General features: G+C 38.0%; 1 protein-coding gene across 3 annotated transcripts in view; it reads left to right on the top strand.

Annotated features, from left to right (window-relative positions):
- LOC124613951 (muscle M-line assembly protein unc-89) overlaps positions 1-19,802 on the top strand; it is a 722,488-nt gene that overhangs the window by 521,706 nt on the left and 180,980 nt on the right. For all 3 annotated transcript variants that reach the window (XM_047142722.1, XM_047142721.1, XM_047142719.1), the window contains 5 exons: positions 6,217-6,347; positions 6,430-6,606; positions 7,878-8,150; positions 15,754-15,945; positions 18,240-18,423. In XM_047142722.1, coding sequence (XP_046998678.1) covers positions 6,217-6,347; positions 6,430-6,606; positions 7,878-8,150; positions 15,754-15,945; positions 18,240-18,423 — 957 coding nt within the window. The remainder of the gene's footprint in view (positions 1-6,216; positions 6,348-6,429; positions 6,607-7,877; positions 8,151-15,753; positions 15,946-18,239; positions 18,424-19,802) is intronic.

The raw sequence follows: 19,802 nt of genomic DNA, 5'->3' as shown, positions 1-19,802 counted from the left end.
GAGGATTCAGATAATTGGCGATTCATAACAACTGAGGTGGAACCTTTACCTGCAGGTAGGATGATTAGGTCAGGATTTGTTTTCATGTTGTGTATGGATTTTCTTTCTTCTAGTGAAAGGTTGGTGTTCTGAGGGAGGGATCTGGTGAAGGATGGTGAGGCTAAGCTGGAGGTAAGGAATTCCTGGAAGGTGAGCAGCAGGTGGTTAGGTGGGATTTGGGAGGATCATGGTTGGATGGTGGTATGAACTGGACGAGGCAGGGTTCATTGTTGGAATTAGGGTGGTCTTGGTTGGAGAGACTGGCAGGAAAGAAGTGCTTCCATTGCAGGGGTCAGGAGAAGGAGAGTAGGTCTTAGACAAGTCCAGCATTATTAAATTTGGTGTAGGGCTAAAGGTGAGGCCTTTGTATAGGACAGAAACTTTTGTGAAGCTGAGGGTATTGGTGGAAAGGTTAACAACAGTGAAACAGGTATGTTTTGGCACTGGATTTGGATTTAGTGGAGGGCAGGCAGGGAGTTTTGGGGGATGTGGCAAGCTCAAAAGATCAGCTAGGCAGGATTTAGCTGTTATGAGGGGTGGATGAGGAAGAACATTGTGAGTACACTAGGGCTTGGAGGTGCTCTGAGGTGGCAGTAGGATATCAACAGGTTGGATAACTTATGGAGATGGTGTCTGGATTGCTCCTCCAAGTACTGGAGAGCAAGGGACTTAATTTCAGAGATGTTATGTGTGGAGTATGGATTACAGAGTAGTAGTGTCTTGTGGAGGGAGCAGAGGTGGTTCTGGGATGAGTGTGCCATGGAGATGTGTTTTTACAGTACCACATTTGTGAGAGCCAGGGATTGGCAGAATATGAAAGGGTAGAGGTAATTGTGAAAGGTGGTGTAGGATCCAGAGAAAGGAATCTTTAGTTAGGCTGTTTGGGGGGGGGGGGGGGGGGGGGGTGATTCCATGGTTTGGCAGCATTTGAGAAACGAGATGTGTGACTAGGTTTTAGACAAGGAAAGGGATACTTTTGTGAACTGATGAAGAAAGATGGAGCAAGAGTCCGTTTTGGCAGGAATGGTGTAAAGAAAATGGGAATGATGCAGAAATGGGCAATATGGGTGTTGATGGTTGTGAGAGGAGATGTATAAGTGAAAAGACATGTAAAGATGCATAAAAATACACAAAAGACACTCAGAAACATGCATAGATATGCAAAAATATGCACAGATACACAAAAATACACACAAATACGTGAAAATAGGCAAAATATGTGAACCATGTGGAACCGCTCCCGAAATTATTCTGGCCTCCACCTACAGTAACATAGTGTCCCTACACCCTCCACCCCAGCAAGATCCACTCCTTCTTTCCTGTCATCTCCTCCCCATTATCATCTTCCACCCTGTTTATTTGTGGGCCTCTGCCAATGCATCTGCCCGTCTTTCCCCATTCCTCTCCTTTTTTGCTCCTTTTTGCCCCACCTCTCTGCCCCACTATCTCCCGACACAGTGCCTGTTGGTAGTCTTGTCCCTGCACACTCAACCAGACAGCATTTTTCTCCCTCCCTACCCATACGCTACTGTCCCTTCCCTGCCACCTCCAGATTGCTGCTTGCATCCCATGTGATGTGTTCTGGTCTGAGATGCTAGAGTTGGCTGTCGTGTGTTCGTGAGGTGTGCTCGCTTGTGTGTGTGTGTGTGTGTGTGTGTGTGTGTGTGTGTGTGTGTGTGTGTGTGTTTTATTGACGAAGGCTATAGGCTGTAGACAAAAGCTATAAGTGAGTGTCTTTTAATTGTGCCTGTCTGCAACTTGATGTGTCTTCTATGTGCTAAGTAGCAATCTGTCTTTCTCTACATTGTGGATATTACTACCTGGAGTTCGCATTGTTTGATATTTAAATATCAATTATTTTAGGCAGACAAATTAATCTTACATGTGAAAAATGTATTCTATTTTATTAATTAAATGATTTTTGAAAGAGTATAATATCACTTTTATCTGCATGCTTGCAGTAGCTTACTTGAAATCTGTGTATGAATGAAGCCACTGCAGTAGTCATGAGCATGTATTGTTGAACATCACTGGCATGCAACAATCAGTCTGTTTGGTCTCAGTTGCTCTTTGTCTTTCTGTGAGAGGGGTCATATTTTCTTTGTGATGCAGCCATTTATCATTCTGTTTGTAATGTGGTATGTTTTAACTGATGTAGTGCTCAATGACTTACAACATAAGATATGAATTCATGGAGTGTTGGAAAATTACTTACTACACCATGCCATTTGGTGACCTTCATCTCCAAGCTCTTCAAAAATTTTCAGAGCTGAGTTAAAACAAACAGATTTGGTAGTGTTACGGTCCAACACAAATTTTGCAGATGATCAAGAAAGAACTATATGTGGAAATCACAGTTACTATTACTTAAAGGTTTTTGAAAGCCTCAAAATCAAAGGCTTCATATACATCTGAGTTATGAGTATTTCTTTAGATAAGTACCACTTTGCATGGACATTCTCCCAGAGTGAAATTATCAGAACATCACCATATCAAAATGTTAATATCTAAAAAAATTATCTGTGACCAAAAAGAATTTCCAGAAGTACTTATGTTATAGGTAAAGGATAACGTATAAAGTTTCATGAAAATATGAGATCGAGGGTTACAAATCCTAGAATTATTGGGTGATTTGACATGGAATGGCCCTGCAGTTGTCATAATGTAGAAATGGAGGGATTTATCTGATGCCCAGTAACTCAGGATTAGTGACTTTCAGGACAAGCCTGTAAGCATTTCCGAAATGGCTAAGTTTGTAAACTGTTTGTGTGCCTCTGTGGTTAAAGTATACTCGGCATGGCCAAATGGTATTATCCAAAACCGGCATCAAGGCAACTGGGATGCTTCATGGGCTGTAGATGTCAGGGGTGAATGATGTGTGTAAAGATACATACATGTGAATACACGTGCAACTATTGAGTGACTGACCATCCAGGTGAGGCAAGAGGCTACCAACAGAGTCTACTCAACCACTGTTCATCAATAGTTACTGCATATGGATCTTCGCAGCAAGTGCCAGGTTCATGCACTTGTAATGACTGCCATTCATCAGCGATGAAGGCTGGAATTTGCATGCCAACACCACAACTGGATGTCCACTGAGCGGATACAGGTTTCCATTGCAGATAATCATGTATTATGGTGCATCGGGCAGTTGTCTGTTGACATGAAAGGTGTGAAATGTCTTTAAACTCCCTGCCTCATTTGTCAGAAGGATCCTGGCCAGAGGATGGAGAGTTGTGGCTTGGAAAGTTTTCATGATATTCTGGAAGGCACAGTCAGTGGACACAAGTATGCACCTATCCCTGGGGACCATGTCCACCCATATTTGCTGTTTGTTTTTCCTCAGCACAGGACAGTGCAATGTGCCACACAGCTCGCAGTGTATGTGCAATGGGATTAGTATATCATACTCCCCCGGCCATCAAACTCCCTGAATTTAAATCTAATTGAGATTTTGTGGGAGCATTTCTGTGAGGCTGTTCGCATCATGGAGCCTCAAGGAGTCCCTGTCAGTACGCTTCAGAACCTCACCGACTCTCTTCCTGCGTTGTCTCACAGTGGTCCACAGTGCAAACGGTGGCAATTCAGGCTTTTGACAAGTGGTCGCATTAATGTGACTGGACGGTATATTTGGATCATTGTTCACTAGCTTTTGATTCCCATTCGTGTGCTACAGTAATTGTTGGTGTTATTGTATTTGTTGTACAGAAATGATTATACTGCTTTTTTGTGAACTGTTGGGCAAGAAACCTCATTAATTCTCTGAGGGACATTAACAATTTCTTAAAATATTATTTCTAATCATATTAATTAAAACACTGTCATCATGTGCAAAAATCAACTGTGATGTATGTTACGTGGAAGGTGATTCACTTGTACAAGGAATAGAAATAGGCTCAACATTCAGCCCTGTGAGTCTACATTCCTAACGTCTCCCAAATCACTAAGATTTTCTCCCTTTCCTGCATCATTTAGATTATGCATCACCACTTTCTGTACTCATGATTCAAACCAGTTATTTGTAACACAATTAAATCCAAAGAATTTAAGTTTTTTAAAAAAAGAAATTTAATGATCTACACAACAATATTCTCGATAGATAAAAAAATACAAACTGGTATCATTTTACTGTTACAGCTTATAATATTTGTATAAATGGCACTCTCAGTTCAGCAACCCTTCTGAAACCCAAACTGTGATGCATTAAATAAACTGTTTCTTCTTGAGTGTGATACTACACTGAAATGAGGCATAACGAGTTAATGTGATGGGTGTATGAAGTATGTGACATACTGTCTGTGTAAACACTATTCTTTACTACTGTGTGTAAAAACACTTCTGTGAGAAATGAGATAATATTTGTAAAATTACACTGTTCATTTTTTGATGTGATACAGTTTTATTCTAAATGAACACATATAACTTCTGCAGATGTGGAAACATTATGAGAATATCAGCCTCATTGGCCCTGAAAGTTATGTGATATGCTGCAGAGGGGCAGCTCACCAGGGAACCACCAAACTTCTGCACTGTAACAGCTGAATGAACTTTGATTTTTATGCAGCATAAGACCACTTTCTGTTTGTTAATTGGTGATCATTAATGAGAAATTATCAGTTTGCATGGAATTCAGCTATTTCTGATTGTCAAAGTGTTATACTCTTCACTGTCCTCCATTTCCCATGTCATTATGTAGATGTAGATTAGGTTTGTGGCTAAAAAAAAGCAAAGAAAAAAAATTTTGCAATTGTATTCATTAGTAAGTGGTAGTAGCATTATTGTCCAGAGAAGTCTTAATTTCCCTGATTCATAGTGGACTGCCAGTTTCCAGCAAGAAGTACAACTCACTAATAATACGCCTCTCCATCCGTATACTGACCAGTGTTATTTTAGGGCCAGTAAAACCTAATAAATGTGGCATTGGTGGCATAGTGATACTGCAACACCCCATTTAATCAGTTTATGCCCTGAGGAGAGCCACTGTAACTCAGCTGAAACAGTACATTTTAGTATTTTAAGTATGTTAAAAGATAACACAGCAGTATACACCCCAGGATGTTTTTAATGAGATTGGCACCCGCTGCAGAAGTTTACACACTTATAACAATGCAATAATATTAGGAAAAGGATAGATTGCTACTCACGGTAAACATGACCCATTCCGTTGCAGACAGGCACAACGAATAGACTGTTACACATTGTAGCTTTTGACCAAAGCCTTCTTCAGCCAACACACACACACACACACACACACACACACACACACACACACACACACAAAATCAAGCACACCTTATGACATTATGGCTACCAGTGGCAGCTCCGACCAGAATCTGTCTGTCATTGCCGGTGACGGAGGTCATGTATGCCTGACATGCGCTTGCTTGTATGTATGTGTATGTGTTTTCTTTGCTGAAGAAGGCTTTGAGTGGAAGCTAGTAACATTCTTTTCATTGTGCGTGTTTGCAACTCAGTGGGTCATTTTTACGGTGAGTAGCAACCTATCCTTTTCCTAATAATGTTAATATTCCAACCTGGAGTTTCTGCTTTTTAATGGTGCAATAAGGCTCACAACCGCAAATACATAAAAGTAATTGTTAGAATAAATATATGGTTTCTATATAGTGTCCCTAGACATTAAAAAGCTTGGTGACATCATGCCAATAATCATGTTCAGTGTGTGAATCCTCATCTTGTTATTTTCTGACAGTTGTGGGATATATTATACATGACATGGTCCCAGAGACATGTTATAACACAGAAGTACATTTTTCTTAATTAAACCCAATCTGTCATGCCAGTGTACTGTTTGCCCCTGGCAAATGCTTTGTATACTAATTGATGATTCAACAGTGTTGATGCTAGTCAGTTCTAACCACATGACAAAATAGTAATTCACCCCTTCTTATATCAAACTCTTACTATTTGGAGCACAAATTCTCTCTTGTATTATACTCTTTTTACAAGATGTGCTACCATGTTTTCTATTCAGTTGTGCCCAACCTTTCTAGAATAACTCTGCCCTCTCCAACCCCCCCCCCCCCCCCCCCCTCACTTTTTACTTCTTCAGTTTTGAGAGGAAAAAAAGTATTTTTCTTTCTTGAGTTTTGTTTAATGTTATATACTGTAATCCAATTGAGGCATACATTTCGTTAGTTGTGTAAACTGTTGCAGGAGAGTCACAGGGCCAGAAAGAAGAAATGACTGCTAAGCTCATAGATCTACATGGGAAACTCCAGGTTATTGCTACAGATTATCAGATATTACTACAAATGCTTATTGCATTCTTCAAGAATATGGCAGAGGTAATCATATTTGAGAAAGTTGCAGTGTTTATTTGTGTTTCTAGCTATACAAATTGCTAACTTTTTCTGTATATTGTCACAGCTGGAGAAGACAATAGAGAACCTGGAATCACAGTATAGACACACACGCCTGCCAAGTTCTGTGTCTGACATCGAGCTCTTGTTGAAAGAACATGAGGCATCTCGGCAAGCTGTCCTTGAACTTTTTAAATTCACACAAAATGAAAAGGAACAAATAGTCATTAGAATCAAGCAACAGGTGGGTAAAAATCCTTGAACATAACATCTATAAACATGTAATTTACTGTCATTGATCTTGTAATCCTATCTTTAGTATTTGGTATCATGCTGAAATGTTACTTTAACCTAAAATTTTATTTTTTAAATGACAGTTTATTCACTTTTAGCTGCTACTGCTTTTATCTCACTTTTGCATTTCCAAGCTTGAAAACTCATTTTAACCTGCTTACTGTTGTCAAACCTTGCCCTCCCCTCCCACCTCCCTCCCTCACACATAAACTTTCCTGTGCTGTTACATCACTGTCTGTTCCTTGATACCTTAGGATGAATGCTATCAATGGATTCCTTTTTTAGTCAAGTTGTACCATAAATTTATTTTCTCCCAAATTTCGTTCAGTACCTCTTCACTAGTTATCCAGTCTGCTCATCGAAACTTCTGCATTGTTCTACAGCAACACATTTCAAAAGCCTCTTAGAATGATCATTGTCACCTGCTTGCAGAAGTGATGTGCTCTGGAACATGGTTATTTCTATTACTTTAATAACCTTCTGTACAAGTGCTTATGTATGACATTTAACTTTTCAAAATTTATAACAGATTTTGTTCATTATGTTAGGCATTTGTAATAATTTGTAACTGACAGACCATAAAACTTGTAACAAATCTTTGTTAAAAGATATAGTGTGGTATAATAATTGTCAGTCTCAATTAGGGGTTGTGCTGCTTTTGCAATTCATCATTTCTATTGAAAATGTTCAAAATCTGACTTATTGTTTGTGTTCAAATATTAAATACTTCATTAATATGCACTTTCACCAAATGCATGTTTCCTTTCATTAAATATTTATATTGTCTTTAAATATATTCAACAAGGCGAAAATTTTGTCATTTGTTCCTAATGAGATAGAGGTGTGGTATTTTAAATAACAACAAACAAACAAAGGTTTTAAGTAATTAGAAGAAAGATTAATAGATATTAATGAAATACTAGACTGTTTTTTGATCTGTTTCTAAATCTGAAAAGTTTCAGAATGACTGAACTGCTGACTTGCAAATAAACTTGTACTTATGGTATTTTTTAAAAAAAGGCTAAGAATTATATATTAATTAGGAATCTAATTTATCTGTTTTATTTTATTTGTAATACTATGATGTAATTCCTAGTCTGTCCAAAACCTTTAGAATTGTGTTTGGATAGCTAATAGTTTACCTTAATATATAAATTTTTAATTTTCCTCAGTGCTCAGTCTTGCGAAAACATGTGTGCTAATAATTATACATTTTTGCAGGAACCAGAAACAGCTGCTAAGCATGATATTGACAGTCTGACAAGGCTATTGGAAATAAAACGGATAGCATGGGAATCTGCATGGACAGATCGCAAACTGCAGATTGAGCAGCATCGTCAACTTTGTCAGTTTGATAGCGATTTACATCAAATTAATGCAACCTTAAATGATCTCAGCAGACAGTTGGATGCTATAAAGGGACAATATGGAGAATCTCTTGTCAGTGCTAAAGCCACATCACAGGCATTTGTTTATTTTGAAAAAACAATTGAGGTGAGTGAATTTTTTTATTCTACATAAGAAGCAGAATTTTATGACAGAAAGAATTTTATGAGATAAAGAAGAAATTGTCTAAGAAATAAAGAAGAAATTGTCTAAGAGAGTAAATGTTACACAGCTTTCGAAGTTACTTTTTTTTGAGTTGCATATTATTTAAGCACTGTTAGCAGTAATATCCACAACATTTAATAACATACAGTCGCCGAATAAAACTGAGATTTTGGACTAAAGAAACTATTGCAAGTTTAAAAGAGAAAATAGGTGCAGGAAAAAGCTGTAGGCAGTTGAAAAAGAGGTGGAGAATAAACTGAGAATTTCTTTACTTGCTTTGTATTGTTCAGTGAGGTCCTGCTTATTCAAAATCTTATCAGCACTTCTCTACACGAGCGAGGTGGCGCAGTGGTTAGCACACTGGACTCGCATTCGGGAGGACGACGGTTCAATCCCGTCTCCGGCCATCTTGATTTAGGTTTTCCGTGATTTCCCTAAATCGTTTCAGGCAAATGCCGGGATGGTTCCTCTGAAAGGGCACGGCCGATTTCCTTCCCAATCCTTCCCTAACCCGAGCTTGCGCTCCGTCTCTAATGACCTCGTTGTCGACGGGACGTTAAACACTAACCACCACCACCACTTCTCTACAGTCACACGTCTCTTCAGTCACACAATTTACAGAATGTTCCTTAAGCCCACTGTTATTCTTCAACCAAATACAGTTTCCTTATGCACATCCTAGCCACATAATGCATTTCCCTGCAAGATACACTACATCATAATAAACTACTGCCATCTACTACAAAGGCTTAGATTAAAATTCATGTCACTGAAACTAGTACTTCTGTATCAAAAGAGACACATAATCCGCCACCTAAATTTTACCACATATGTATGTATTTAGGACCAAGTACTAAAAAATACTTGCCATTTGAATAAAAAAGTATGTAGTTTGTTTCTTATGAACACAAAAATGTGTCTTCAGATTATTGATTTTGATTGGTAATGACCATTGTACCACTCACCACTGACCAAAATCGATAATCTGAATAAAAGAAAAAGAGAATAATAGAAACAAATTCTACACTTTCTGAATCACATTTTTTAGTCACAACTATGTCACAGTTTGTGAAATACAGTCTACCTGTACAAAATTTGCCATTATCTTGTTGACCAATAGCACTTCAACATAATGTAGGGACTTAGGTGCTTGTGGTAGCAGCTGTATTGTATAGATACTCATATAGAAAAAGCAATGAATCCATATTTTCCATACAAGAATATGTCCTTTAAAGTTTGTTTTTTATTATCATTTACCATAAATTAATTGCACGACACCCCTTCACCCTACCATAAAAAAAAATGTTTTGTCTCCCTTCTATTCATCTACTGTCCTAGTGTGATTAGCCTCTTCTACTCTTGGCAAAACAAAGCATGCCTTTAGGGCATCGGAGGGGCAGTGCAAACTGGACTTACATCCTCTTTCCAAGGCAGGAAGCTGAAGGTACTTTTCAATGAGAGCAGCAAAATGAATGATAAGATAGTCTGATTGGACCACAATATGCTGTGGAGCGTGTATAGACCTGCCCATGGTGTGTTGCTGTTCCACATTTTATGTATGTGTGTACAAGTGAACGGAATATACATTTTGTAAGTTAAATTTATTTTGGATCTCTTTTAGTCTAACGTAAAATGTGGCACATGATAATATAATTTGTATTCGCTACATTACTGAGTGCTCCGTGACCGTTACTGTTTAGGAATGACTATATCACATTAAAAGTATGGATACATACCAATATAATGCGAAAAGAGCTATACAGTACTGAGTTTTGTACTACCCGATTTGCTAAGTGCCAATACATTTGCAAAGAAAGGTATGGTCCATAATTAAAAATTGTAGCCGAGTGTTGACCCATCTGCAAATGAAGATGGCACGACTGGATATTCATGGTAACCAATAGTGAGCTTTTAAACTGTAGAGATATCTGAGCAACACAGTTAAAAATATACCTGGTGGAGTGTGCATGTAAGATCATAGATATGAAAGATGTCATCATAATTTGTGGTTTTTTAATCTGATAAAATGGACTTATTTAAGGCTCACTTAATCTGTTTGCATGTGATCCTGAATGTCACACAGCACCCCACAGAAAGTATGCTGATTAAAATAATGTAAATTAATAAATTGTCATCCTTCAATAAATGTGGACAAGAAACGGAATCCAGATGAAGTTGAAAGCTCCTGGGAATCACTGGAACACAAACCATCAAAGGTTCCATTGAAGGACATTAAAATTGTGTTAGGGGACTTCAGTGTGCAGATTGGAAAAGAAAGTAAGTTTAAATAAGGTTTCCTAGACAAGGAAGTAGGATTCCTAAAATAGATACAGGAACTTTGAAAGTGAAGAAACAAGAATTTCACAAATGGCCAAATATATACTCAAAAGACTGGGAGGAGATTAAAACAAAATTAGTCAAACAGCCCTTGAAATAGTTCCACTCAAAATATACAAAGAGCTCAGATGGTGGAAAGAACAGTGTGAAAAAGCATTACCACCTAGAAAACAAGCCTGGCAGAAATTGTATTCCACAAAAAGAAGTGAAGATTTTTCAGCTTTAAACAACAAAGGTCTCAAACATCGAAAAACAGTACTAGGAAGTTCTATAAAATTTTTAAACAATGTCTCCAAATGTACTGACAAACTACCTTATCCCTCAAGAATAAAGACAGAAAACTGGCCCTGAAGAACAACAAAAACTGAGAAATATTAACAAGCTATTTCATTAAGTTGTTACTGTGAGAAACCAAGAGCAAACTTTCCAGAACAAAATCCATAGTACATTCAGACAAACTCAGAGCCACCCAGCCTGGATGGAATCCAAAATATCATTAAAGATCTGACGAATGGCAAGACCCCCGAGGAAGATCCAGTAACTGCTGAAATGTGGAAAATTGCAGTCAAATAATCCACAAAAAAGGAGATAAAACTGACCCCAACAACTATAGAGGACTACCCCTCCTTCCAGTGATTTACAAAATTCTTTCAAAAACATTACAAAACAGACCGGAAAGCCAACTGGATAAGCAATTAGGAGAGTATCATCAAGGGTGTAGAAAAGGATGATCCTGTGTGGAACAGATATTAAATCTGAAGTTCAAAGTCAGATATAGACGAATGAGATCTAAAAGCATTTATATAACATTTACTCCAAAAAAGCATATGATTCAATTGACAGGAAACAATTATTCAACACCTTAAAGGAGTTTGGAGCTGACAACAGATCAGTGGCAATAAATAAAAAAAAATAAAAAAAATAATAAAAAATAAAATAAAAAAACACGAACAAATACAAAATGCAAAATTAAATTTTTAGGCAAAACCTCCTGGGCTTTTGAGATCAAAACTGGCGTAAGGCAGGGAGATGGACTGTCCCCACTGCTGTTCAACTGTGTGCTAGAAAAGATAATCAGGGAATGGAGGAAAAGAACAGAAGAAGAAGCTATTAGAATACTCACAATTGGGAGAAAAGGGGATAATCTGAGTTCTGATTGTCTGGTTTTGCCGATTATATTGCCATCTTTGCTGAGTCTGTAGTAGATGCAGTCCTACGTATCTCTTTTTAAAAAAACAAGGTACATGACAGATGTGAAGGAGGCACTGAAATACATGGAAACTGATTGTGGTAGAATAAAAAAAGCAACAAAATTTAAATTTCTAGAAAAACAATAGACAAAGAAGCTAACCTAGCAAGGGCAAGGAAAATGGACATGACTTTTCAACTACCTAAAAACCTGTGTAACAAGAAAGCTGTTTCCCTAAATGCAAAACTTCAGCACTACAGTACTATCGTTAAACCAGAATTCCTGTAGAACAAAAGCAAACTAGTGCTGTTCATTTATCAGAATGTCTTTATGCAACCGAATGCCTTTTGTTAAATACAGCCAAACAGTAAGATGAATTAGAAAAGAAGGAAAGGAAAATGACCAGGAAAATTTTGGAACCATGATATGAGAATGGGAAATCAAAATTAAGAAGTAATAAAGAAGTTTATGAAAAAAATAGAGTGAATAACAGATATGATGAGGAAGAGAAGAGTTGCATTTTATGAACACCTAAAGAGGCTAGATGAAAACAGGATAACAAAAGAATTTTAACTTCTTTGACAGAAACCACCAACACATCGCTTAAGTGGATAAAAGAAGTTAAAGCAGACTTGAAGGAAATGGATATAATGGAGGAAGAAATAGGAGAAAGATAAAGGTTCAGAGCAAAAGTAAAAGGTTTCAAGGGCTTACAGGAGAAAACAAAGAAAAAGACAGGTGCAGTATGGACAGAAGAAAGAAGGAAAAAACATAGGGGAAAATGAAAAATTACTGGAAAGAAAGAAAAGAGAAAATAAAGAATACTTAAGATATTTTATGTAGTTGTAGTAGGCCATGCTCCTTTTTTGTCATGCTTTTTATGCCTAAGTGTTGGGTCCTGGGAATTTTTTCCTCCCTATTCTTTATGAAATCCCACCTTATCTGACCATTTTCTTTGTTTTGCATTATGAAAAAAACCTGATTATGAAGACTGTAACGCATGTTGTTTCAGTCTACTAGTCCATTGCTGCCTATTATGCAGACATTTTTTCTGTTTTTGGTTAGTTGTAGTTTCATTATTTTCTTGATAGAAATAAGCGAGTAGTTTGTGATTGTGTAAAGCTTTCAGGCATATTAACTGAAAATGATCTGGTCGGGTCTGCAGCCAGATCATAAAGTCATCTTGACACAATATTTCAGTAGTCCATCTGGCTGAAATATTCAGGCGAGAATGGTGTTTGCTAAACATCACTGGAACTGATTCCTACCGTAGGCAGCAGACCTTTTATATGCCATGGAAAAACAACAGTACATGCCAAACGCCACACTGTTGCCCCTAATGCAAAGTGGAGGTGCAGACCCACAGTGGCGAAAGCTGGCAGAAACAGTAAATTGCAACCAAGTCAATGGATCAATACATTCTGCTGGCCAAATCAAAAACTGTTATTTTTTTTAATATAGATTTTTAAGACACAGTCCCAGTAATAATACACAGGAGCAACTTTATGGGTCTGTGATGGGACTTTATGAGACGTTGAGTAACTGGAAAGAGAAGACTCGGGAGATCTGTCTTTGTACAAGGTTTGGACGGGGGGGGGGGGGGGGGGGGGTGTTAATTATGGCACGTGAAGGTGTCAGTGAGACCATTGGTATATTTCAAGAGGGGCTGCTCATCACTACAGAAGGGTTGGCCATAGGTGGCTAGGCTGTGTAGAAGGGTCTTTTTGGTATGGAATGGATGGCAGCTATCAGAGTGAAGGTATTGCTGGTGGTTGGTAGGTTCGATGTGAACAGACATACTGATGTAGCCATCTGTGAGGTGGAGGTCAACATCAAGGAAGGTGACTTGTTAGGTTGAGGAGGGCAAGGTGAAATGAATAGGGGAGAAGGCGTTGAGGTTCTGGAAGAATGTGGCTAGCGTGTTCTCACCCTCAGTCCATATCACAAAGATGTTATCACTGAATCTGAACTAAGTGAGGGTTTTGGGATTCCCAGTGGTTAGAAAGGATTTGTCTAGATGGCCCATAAATTGGTTGGTGTACGGTTTTGCCATGTGGGTGCCCATAGGTGTACCCCGGATTTGTTTGTAGATGATGCCTTCAAAGGAGAAGTAACTGTGGGTGAGGGGTGGGGATATACGAGGGTTGTATTTTTTTACAACTAGAAGACATTGTTTATTGTTATTAATTTATACATTGTTGAAAAGATTAGACTTATGTCTATTTTTCAACATAGTCTCAATTTTTATCAACACACTTTTGAAGACAGTGCTCCAGCTTTTGTATTCCTAAGTGGAATAAGTCTCCCACCAACCGATTGAGGAAGCGTGTGACCTCTGATCGGACTTCATCATCATGCTGGAAGCATTTGCCACCTAAGTGTTCCTTTAGCTTGGGGAAGAGGTGATAATCGCTGGGGCCAAGTCTGGGCGGTACAGGTGATGGGGCATAACAGTACACCCAAATTTCTTCAAAAGCTCCTGTGTTTGACGAGCAACATGGGATCAAGCATTGTTGTGAAGAAGCACTACTCCCTCAGTCAGTCGTCCTCTCTGGCAATTCTGGATTGCTCGCTGGAGTTTGGTCAATGTTTCACAATATTTGTCTGAGTTTGTCATCCCAGGTTGCATGAAATCAATGAGGAGTATCTCCTTCTGATCCCAAAACACAGTCACCATAACCTTTCCTGCCGACTGCATTTGTTTGAATTTCTTTGGTGGCTGTGAACTGAAGTGACGCCACTGACGAGATTGTTGTTTTGTTTCGGGGGGTGTAATGAAACACCCATGTTTCACCTCCCATGATGATAGAGTCCAACAACTTCTTGTTGCCTTGCAATAACCCAACGTTTCTGTTAAAGTTCTTTCAATTGTGCTGTGGGAAGCTTCGGGAATGCGTTCAACAAGTTCACGGACAGTGACCCTCTGATCTTCGAGCGGCTCACTGTTGATCTTCTGGACAATCACATCCGAAACTGGCAGTCTTCCACTCCGTTCTTCATTGTGGACTTCAGTTACACTATCTATTCTATATATCTTACAGTAAGGGATATTATTGTTTCATCAAGGTATTACTTTCAGCTGTTGTCGGTTGTATGTCTTAAACGTCTTTATTTTATGTTCACTGTTTTTCATAAATGACTGATAGAGTGGCACTGGAAACCTTTTTCTGAGTGCCTTTATGCACAACACTTCAATGATGTGGATGTCTTTCATCATTGCAGGTTTTAGAAAAAGCTACGCTTACTTTCTCTCCTTCTTCTTCTTTGGTGTTTCCCCATGGGAGTTAGCCATTTTCGGACTCCACAGGCCTGTCTTGTTCCAGTCATCCAGTCCTAGATGTCAGTCTTCCATTGCTTCCTGCATGTATTTTTGCTGCCTGAGCACTGGCTTTCCTGTCCTTCTTTCTAGCAACTACAAGTACAAAATTTCTCTTGGTCACCTGTGGTTAGGCATTCTTTGTAAATGCCCATACCACTGAAGTGCTCTATTCTCCAAAGTTTTTGCTGAGGGGCACATTATCTCTATTTGCCTCCATACCTTCTCATTTCATATCCTATCTTGCATGCCTCATTCTGTTTTGATCTCAAACATTTAATATTCCAAGTACCAATAGAAATGGTCTTCATGTGTAGCCAAAGTTGTCATCTGTTAATATTCCTGTCTAAGGCCTGTGTGTGGGACTGAATGCAAACATGTCTTTTTTCCAGAGAAGGGAGAGCAGGCCCTTTACTCCAATCCTCTTCCAGGAGAACCAGCTCTTCATCTTCCCTTCCCCCTTACATTGACTGTCTTCTGGAACTCTGCAATTATTAAGTGTTTTTATTTTACAGAGAATGCAGTTATTTAAGCACTGAGTGTACTAGTGCTTTGTAGTATGTCACACATATATGCTTATTTTGAGGGCACACATAATTTCGTTTTGATACAGTAACTAAACAGACGTAGTTGGTTGAGAGAAAAGTGCTATTAGTAATACACACTTATTGGTATAATTATTTATTTTCCTGTTCTCATTACAGCTCCTGGAAGTCCGCATACAGACTTTTGTAAGTACAGCAGAAAATATGCTTTCTACAGAACATGTACCATCACCACATGTAGAGCATGAGCTTAAGCAGCTACAGTCCCGTTGGCAGCAATTCCACAAACAAGTAGCTGAGAGCAGGCGGCTTATTGATCTCAGTATGCAGTATTTCACACTAGTGGAAGAGGTAAAGTAAGAGTATGTCTGTAACTTTTATTGTTTGACCAGCAGCCATGTTGACTTCCTGTATTTCTGTATATATTTTTTGCTGCTAAATCTTTGTTAGTGATTTATATCTTCAGTACATTTCTTGCAAGCTTTTTGATCTAGTTGTATTGTGAAGATTAATATTTTGTGACTTTCCAAAAGGTCTCAAGAAGAGTAGAAAAGAATGTACATGTTCACCACATCACTGTCTCAGTGTTTGCAGATGAATTAATAAATTCTTGAAATAATGAAACTCTCACCTCTGTCTTGCGCATTCTTTTGAATTTTCACTGTTGCCACAAATTTTACATATTTTATTGTAATGTTTATGTTTTATACATATTTCATTGTAATGTTTATATTTCATTTACTATTTCTTATATTTAAATATGGAAATATGACAGTACATTAGTAACCAGTTCATAGAAAATTAGCTAATGACTGATGACACTGTACAACAATTAGAGGAAATAAGTATTCTTAAAAAAACAGTAATACAGTTTCTAAAATCAATTTAAAGTTCATCAACATCTCTGCCTTATATAAATGTTTAGAGGAGTTGGTGAGTCCATAAATTGCTCAGTACTTCTGATCATTTACATTTATGCCATGCTATCAATATTTTGTAAATTTTGTATTAGTGGTGGTTATGCAATTTTCACAATGATGAGAATGTTTTCTTCTTTATTTAATGTAATGTATATAACTTAAATATTACAACTAGTTCATTAACTCTATTTTTAATTGTGTGTGTGTGTGTGTGTGTGTGTGTGAGAGAGAGAGAGAGAGAGAGAGAGAGAGAGAGAGAATGATGTATTTTTGTATTTGCTAACTGAGATACTAGTTTGAGCTTGTTGATGATATATGAGGTGTGATCAAAAAGTAATAGGAATTCTTTATTTCACAGGCTTTATACATCCAATTATATATCATTGGTACACATGTTTCTGGTGTATGTTTGCATTTTCAGCTGTTTTGAATACTTATTTTATTTTTGACAGTCAAAAGGTTACATGCCTTTTCGAGTGCCCAGTGAATTTTTGGTTTTGAAAAAGATGAATAAAAGAATTTGCATTAAATTTTGCTTGAAAACTGGAATAAAGTGCAGAACCTCATTCAAAATGTTGAGTGTGGCTTTTGGTGAATCTACTGTGAGTAAGACAAGAATTTATGAGTGGTTTAAATGTTTCAAAGGGGGTCGAGAAGACATTGAAGGTGATGACTGTCCCTAATGACATAACACATCAATTATTGGCAATAATATGGGAGAAGTAAAGAAAATGGTTCTGGAAAATTACTGAATCACCATCAGGCAGGTTGTTGTTGATGTTGGCATATCCTTTGGCTCATGCCAAGCAATTTTTTCAGATGTTTTGGGCATGAAATGTTTAACAGCAAAGTTTGTTCCAAAATTATTGAATTTCAACCAAAAATGATGTCGCATGGACTTTGCTCAAGTATTGCTGAATGAAGTTGACAATGATCAGGTGATGAAACATGGATATGTGGATATGGCATTGAAACCAAGGCCCAATTATTCCATTGAAAACTGCCTGAATACCCAAAACTGAAAAAAAATTGACAAGTTTGATCACATGTGAAGGTTCTTCCGACTGTTTTCTTCGATTACAATGGGATAGTGCATCATGAATTCATGCCTTATGGCTGTACGGTCAGTAAGGAAAACTGCTGGAGGCTATGCCCTGTTTACGTGAAGCAATCTGAAGAAAACAACCGGAATTGTGGCAAAACCACTCATGGAAATTGCATCACGACAATGCTCCCACTCACACCTTAATGGTTGGTTGCGATTTTTTGCAAAAAGCAAAACTGTTATGTTGCTTCAGCCACCATATTTGCTGGACATAGCCCCCTGTGACTTCCTTCCAGTTCCAAGGCTGAAGAGAACCATGAAAGGACATCATTTTGCTACCATTTATGAGATAAAAACAGAATAGCTTAAGGAGCTGAAAAGTGGGCTCCAGAAGTGCTTCCAAGATAAGAAAAAGCCCTACCACACTTGTATTATACCTGAAGCTGATTACTTTGAAAGGGATAATGTTGATGTTGATGAATTAATATAGATTCTTTAAGAAACAAAAATTCCTGTTACTTTTTAATCACACCTCATATGTGGCCAACCTCATGAATGGAAGATTTTATTTTGATGGGGCCGTGTATAATGTTTCAATGTCACTGATGAGCACATAATTTTCGTATATGGTATAGATTCCATATGTTTCACTCTGATTTTCATTAATTTTTTCTTGGCAGGCAGAAGAGTGGTTCCGAGAAGGAAGTAAACTGCTGGTAACAATTGCCAGGAAATCAACATCTGTGAAGAAACCAGACGAGGCCACACAACTGCTTGCAGAAGTAGATACCTTCCTAAAACCTGGAGAACTTAGACAAGATGAGAGGATAAGGAAAATTTCAACGCTTGCTATTGAACTTTATGGTAAGTTTAATTTCAACACTACTAAGGATTGTGCCCATAAGTATTGTGTTTGAATTATCTTATTATGGTATGGCACTAAAAAAGATATATCACTATAAAGGGTGTACAAACTCAACAATGAAATGATAACTAATCCTGAAACTGTGGCGATGACTTTCAACAGATTCTTTAAAAGCATAACTGAAGAATTGGTTAAAAACAAACTGAACAAAGTATCACCAGTACAGCAGAAAATTCACTCATACACAAAGTCAGTATTCATTACTACAATTTTTAAAGGTAATTTTGTAAAATCCCTGTATTGTGGGATTCACTGTACCCATTTTTACAGAACACTTCATTGAGTTATAGTGTAGTTTGGCTGGGAGGCTTTCTTTGTCACAGATGTGTGTGGGCTGCAGGTGCTAAATGATAAGGTTATCAGCATTTGTCACAGATGACATGTGCCCCCTGTACTGGGTGATTAGAACTGTTTGCCTTTGTGTTGGATGGTGGCATCCATTGCATGTGGATACAGGTCTGTGTAGGTTTTCTTCATATAAATTGCATCCTATAACTCCTCTTGAGAAAAGGAAACTCCCTATCCACAGAAAGGGTAGAAAATTGTTATAAGATGTGCTACATCTACACCACTCCTCTCCATAGGGTAATTGGTTTTACCTACACTCTGCATCCACATCTAAAATCAACCTGTTTAAAATGCATACACTATACTTATAGTGCGTTTAAAATTAATTCCAACTTTTGACGTATGGCTGACAGGAGGGGTATGTGATGCCATTGCCTGGGTAACACCAATGGCGAGCTGGCTTGCCCTACCAGACTGCCAGCGGTTCTGCTGGTAAAGCGGCCCTGTTGCCACGCCATGAATAAACAGTACCACTTGATGTCCTGTATTAGATGCATCAGCATTCGTCTGCTCTCTTTAAAAGTCATATTTTCGGCGTTAAAGTGTTCTGTAGTCGTCATGTATTGTGAACAAGTGTTTTGTCTTGGCATTGCAGTACATCTGGACATGGGATTTGCAATAAAAGTGTCATCGAAGAACATGTTCACCAGCTGGGAAGATAAAGTTCTGCTGCAAAACATTCCTTGGGATTCGACAATAGTAACGGACAAAACGCAATACCACTTTGATGTGATGTACAAAGCTCCAACCATGCAGTGGAGGAAAATTGATATTTTGCTCTGGGCACAAAGAAATGTTCCACGAGATAAAGTTGAGCCTAGCTTGTATAAGGTGAAGTTATGGAACTTGTATTATTGTACGAGGGCTATCCACAAAGTACATTACGTTTTGGAATTAAAAATAAATAAAGTATTGGAAATTTTTTTTAATTATATACAGATGAAAGCCACACTTAAGTACTGCTTTTCTA

Source organism: Schistocerca americana, chromosome 4 (assembly GCF_021461395.2).
Source record: "Schistocerca americana isolate TAMUIC-IGC-003095 chromosome 4, iqSchAmer2.1, whole genome shotgun sequence".
Lineage (NCBI taxonomy): Eukaryota > Metazoa > Arthropoda > Insecta > Orthoptera > Acrididae > Schistocerca > Schistocerca americana.
The sequence above is the reverse complement of the archived record's forward strand: the minus strand, read 5'-3'. Positions and strand labels throughout refer to the sequence as shown.